Source organism: Fukomys damarensis, unplaced genomic scaffold (genome assembly GCF_012274545.1).
Source record: "Fukomys damarensis isolate Sample0158 unplaced genomic scaffold, DMR_v1.0_HiC HiC_scaffold_14, whole genome shotgun sequence".
Lineage (NCBI taxonomy): Eukaryota > Metazoa > Chordata > Mammalia > Rodentia > Bathyergidae > Fukomys > Fukomys damarensis.
The window spans coordinates 44,247,167-44,252,536 of NW_022900926.1; the positions used below are offsets into that span (position 1 = coordinate 44,247,167).

The 5,370-nt window shown below is 37.7% G+C and overlaps 1 protein-coding gene across 7 annotated transcripts in view; it reads left to right on the plus strand.

The window, feature by feature from the left end:
• Window positions 1-5,370, plus strand: part of Pkhd1 (PKHD1 ciliary IPT domain containing fibrocystin/polyductin) — a 458,548-nt gene that overhangs the window by 431,099 nt on the left and 22,079 nt on the right. For all 7 annotated transcript variants that reach the window (XM_019208499.1, XM_010631095.1, XM_019208501.1 and 4 more), the window contains one exon: window positions 4,313-4,471. In XM_019208499.1, the coding sequence (XP_019064044.1) occupies window positions 4,313-4,471 (159 nt within the window). The remainder of the gene's footprint in view (window positions 1-4,312; window positions 4,472-5,370) is intronic.

Sequence of the window (5,370 nt, forward strand, 5' to 3'; positions counted from 1 at the left end):
ACATTTTGTGGATCATGTTTTTAGTTTCCTCTATAATATTTAAAGTATTTTAATGTATCAGTGAGTTGTTTATTCCTTGAACAAGATGTATGACACCCGGAATGTCAAAGAAGAGAGGTTTATTTTGGCTCATGGTTTCAGAGGGTTCAGACCATGGCCAGCTGTTTCCATGGTTCCAACAGCATAACACAAGGGCAGGTAAAGGAAAGCTGCTCAACAGCCATGAAGCAGAGAGAGAGAGAGAGAGAGAGAGAGAGAGAGAGAGAGAGAGAGAGAGATACAAAGCTGGGGATAAGAAAACATCCTTCTAACATAGTCCATGTTATGATTTCCCTTTTAATTTTGGGCATCAGCTATTTTGTCTCAGCAATGAGAAATAAGTAACTAACGCAGAAATTTGGTACCAGAAAGAGGAGTCATCGCTGCGACATTACCTGGCCATGTGGCTCAAGCACCTTTAGAACTGGCTTGTGGGAAGGGGAAGACTTAGGAAAGATGGAGATGTTGGCTACAGAAGTAGGGCTGGAACACCTTGGCTGTTCTGTCTGGGAGATTCTGGCCTGAGCTCAGAGGACCAGAAGGCTGGTAAAGACCAGGATCATGAGGTTTCTGCTAGGAAAAAGGACTGAACTGGCTGTGTGGACTCCAGACAATGTGTGGCTTGGCAGGAACTTTGTATGCATTTTGTTTGTGTCCAGAGACTTTGCCTGAGACTGTGACTGGGGGTGGTAGACTAATCTGGCAAAAGAAATTTCAAGACAGTATAATGTTGAGGCCATGGCATATCTGCTGTTGGGGGCTTTTAGACAGATCTATGTTGAAAATCAAGAAAAAAGGCCCCGAAGAATGATTTAAAATGTTTTGAGTTTGGCCAGAAAGGAAGCTCCGGTAAAGCTGTGGACTACAATGATAGAGCAAAGGAGATATCTTGATTGCTGAGAAGGAGCAGAGGAACAGAAAAGATGGCCTGAGGGCATCACAAGAAGGACTCCATTCTTTGCAGCCTCAGAATTGAGAAATATTTTTCACAAGGCTTCAAAATAAGAGGCTTAATGAACATTGTATTGTTTCAGTTATATGTGAATGAAGCAGAAAACTTGTGATTATCTTCAGTATCTTCTGTCATGTCCAATTTCTTAGACAAATGAAAAAAACAATTATTCCTATTTTAGAATTATAGACATTGAGCAACTGAGACCAAGTGGGCATGGAAGCCTCATAAATCATATTATGTGTAAATGAATCCAGCTCGCTCATCTCTTGTGAGCTTTCTGAGATAATGCCAATAGACAAGAGTGTACATTTGTGGTCCTAACTTGCTATGTCACTTCTTCACATTCACTGTTATCACTATGGTTGAAGTTGCAAGTTTTTTGACCATCTTTTGGAGGCTTGGATTTTTCAAGAGACTGCTTGGCTGAAAAGAGGTCAGGGAACCAGGTTTTCTTCCCCCACACGTGACTCTGTTAATTCAGAAAAATTCTACTTGCATTTGCCACTTTTTGCCCATAATATTAATTCTCCAGAAGTTTATGTGGCCCTCCCATCAGGTTTCTTTTTAGTTACCCCCTTAGAGATGCCTATTTGGATCACTCAGTCTACAATATCATCACCAATTTTGCTCCCATCTCCATCTGATCTTTGTCTTCTCTCCTTAGTTTGCTAACCAGCTCTCAGTATCTGGAATTAGCACATCCGTAACATTGCCTTGTTTACCTTTTCCTGTTTGCCAAGTCTCCCGTTAGAGCCTAATTTCCAAGAGGGACAATAATTCTGCTTACATCAATAATATAGCCTCAGAGTTCAGAAAATCCTGGCCCAACAAAGGCACAAATAAATATTTGCTAATGAATTAAGTGAGTATATTGATATATATGTAAGACTGTATTTTTTCATTAAGTTTATTGGTACATTTTAGGTATACAGTACAGTTGCATTCATCATCCGGATCTTGTACCTTTACATGATGTATCTTGGTTCTTATTTTTTTCCCCGTACCTCTGCCCTCCCTTCAACCTCCTCCACCATTCTCCACTTACAAAGACTTTGTTTCCATTTTTCCCTATTCTCATATTTTTTTCTTTTCCATTTTTTCCTTTCCCTTACCCCTCCCACTTCCCCTACTCCTTTAGACCTTTAAGACTGTATTTTTGAAACATGTTCTGCTTCTATAAATATTTGAAATCTATCCTTGTTGCTGACTTACTTTACTGTTTTCAGTTTATAAACGGGGCTCCCTGACTTCAGATTCTCTGCCACTGCATGTGTTTTTCACATCTTCGGATTAGCCTGTACCTGTTGTGACTCACATCCCTTTTCAGTTTGGAAATTCCCCTCTACGCCAACTCGTTGCCTTACGATATTGTTTAGGACCTTTTGCCTGACATTTAATGCTCATTATAATTTTCTCAGGTGACTTCTAGGATTTCTTAACATTGTTTTTCTTAAATGGCAATTATTGTTTTCTTCTGTCTATCTTCATTTGTTTGTATTTGCTCAGCCTTCAATGACTCAATTGGAATCCAATGGAGATTACTCCACTCAGATTCTCCACAATGCTTTCCCTGATCTTATCAATGGAAAATAACCTTCCAAAGCAATTGATTTGCCTCATTCTTGTGGCATGTGTTACATTCTGATTTGTTTTTATAGTCCTTTGTCATATGTATGTTATTGTATTCACTAGTTCCTCAATACCTTAATGGGAACAGTATCTTAGCCGGTTAATGAAGTAGACAGTCACTGCACAATCACTGAAGGGGGAGGAGGTGGGAGAAGAGTTTACTTTTTGCTTCGTGAGTCTCTAGTAAAATCTGTTCTCCATTACCTGGGCTTGATTGCACTTATTCATGTCCCCATAAAAAGCAACTATTTGATAACAAGCAACCAAAATGTGACTCAAATTTAAGAGGTATACAGAAGAGAATAATTTAGGGCTAATTTCATTGTATTAGCTTTGAAATTGAGTCTGCCAGAAGTCAAGACATTAAAGATTGGACTGTGTGACTTCCAGTCAGATTGCCAGGTTCAGCCCCTGCAAAGTACAGCAAAGAAAAACATGATGTTTCTTTGAATAGAGAAAATAAATGGGGATTCTATTTGAGTTCTTCAAATGAAAGTAGAGACTTGAAGTTCGTATTGAAAGAGTGATTTTAAAATGCTGGATGTAAGTAAATCATGTATATAACTAAAAGTTTTTAACTTTTCAATTTTTCTGTTGAGACATAGTTGAATATGATAAATATGCATATTTAAAGCATACTATTTGATAAATTTTGAGGGATGTCTATTCTCATGAAACCACTCTCACAATTAAGATAATAAATATATTCATCACCCCAAGATTATAAGTAGTTTTAAATGCTTTCATTTTTTAGATTAATATATGGTAATACTGACTCTTTTGGCATGCGGTATTATAAATTTAAATGCATGTGTTGATTCATATAAACACCTCCGTGATCAGGATATATATCATTTCAGTCACCCGAGAAAAGCTCCCTCGTACTATTCCTCTATCCTCACATTCTCTTTCCCATCCCACGGCAACCAGCAATCCTATCATCATCTCTGTAGTTTAGTAGCTCCTAAAATGTCCTACAAATAGAATTGTCTAGTGTCTACCTGTTAGAGACAGGCTGGGGTTTCTTTCACTCAGCATAATGCATTTGGTATTCATCTTGGTTGTTGCACATTGTTACAATGCTATTTGTTTCATCCTTTCCTTCTTTTCCCTTCCTTCCCCTTTCCCTACTCAATAGGAAGTTCCCCAGCTTGCCCTTTCCCCTATAATGAAAGGGGATCTATATGCCACTATGCTAAACCTGTTTTCCATAATTCTTTTGAACTTTAGAAGTCTCTTGGCATGCTAGCGGGAGTCCTTGTTCCCGTCTTGATGTGTGGCATGCTATATTTTAAGTAGACGCATATGTCAGAGCAAGTGGTTCCATATCATCTGGAGCTGTGAGCATTTTTTTCTAATTAGTAGAACACAGGAGTGAATGTAACTGCAATTTTGTGCTGGTGGAGAGGGCAGGTCTCTGAATAAAATTAGAAAATTTGAAGAATTCTCCATTAGTAATGGAAAAAAACTATTAAGAACAATTATGATTTGATGTTGGAATTTTACCGTTCTTCAAGAATATAAATCTATAAATCTTGGCTCTACTATTGTATCATTTATTTATTCACTTAATGCAATAAATGTTTGAGCATCTAGTCTGTGCCAGGCACTGTCATAACTATATCTTTTCTATAATATTTTTATTATGTTAGCATCTTAATATATTATTGGAACTTTCTCAAAAAACAGGAGCCAATTTTACAGCTCGATCCAGGTCTTTTGCTGTCTTGCCTGAGACTGGAAGGGAGAGGTCAACCATCATCCTGGCTGCTTCCCTGTGCTCTGTGGTCTCCTGGCTGGCGCTGAGCTGTCTGGTGTGCTGCTGGTTTAACAGAAACAAACATAGAAGTATGTGAATTGGGTGGCAGGGTGGTTTGGAAATATCTGAAAATCATGTACAGTACATTAATGATTCCTTTTATCCTCTGGAGAGAAATTTTGTGAGCTCTTGCAATACATAAAATTACATAGCACTGTTAGCTCAACTACTCAGGAGGCAGGGGGCTCACAAGTTCAAGACCAGTCACAAGTTCAAGACTGTCTGAAAACAAAAATAGATAACTAAATAAATTTAAAAGATAGAATGTGGCTCAGTGGGAGAGCACTCTGTGTTCAATCTAGATAACTGCAATCAGCAAAACAAAATAAAAGCAGAAAAACATATATGGAGTCAAGTTTATGTAATAGACACAGAGTTGGCTAATTTTAAATAATATGAAAAGTTCATATTTATCAAAATAATCACCATGGACCAACCTTAATCCTCACAATAACTTAGCAAAGTATGTAGTAAATATGCCAAGAGTATGGACATAGAGAAAGAGATAGGCACATAAAGAATGAGAAAGTAGATTCATTCATGGTTAAATGGGTACATTTTGAGGTTATACTTCTAAGTGAAATAAATAAGGCACACATACGCAAATACTGAATAGTATCTCTGGTGTGCAAAACTATAATAGTACTCAAGATACTAATGGTACATTTAGCAAATAGTAAGAAAAGGACCAAAGGTGTAGGGACAGTGAGAAGGATAGGGAAGGGGGAATAAGGGAAAAGGAAAAAAATATGTAAAAATGGAATTAAAGTGTTTGAAGGGGGGAGGGGAGGGGAGGGTGAAGGGAGGGTGGGGAAAGGGGAAAAAATGAGAACCAAGACCTGGCATGTAAAGGTACAAGATCTCAGTAATGAATGTAACTGTACTGTATACCTAGAATGTACCAATAAATTCAATAAAAAAAAAAAAA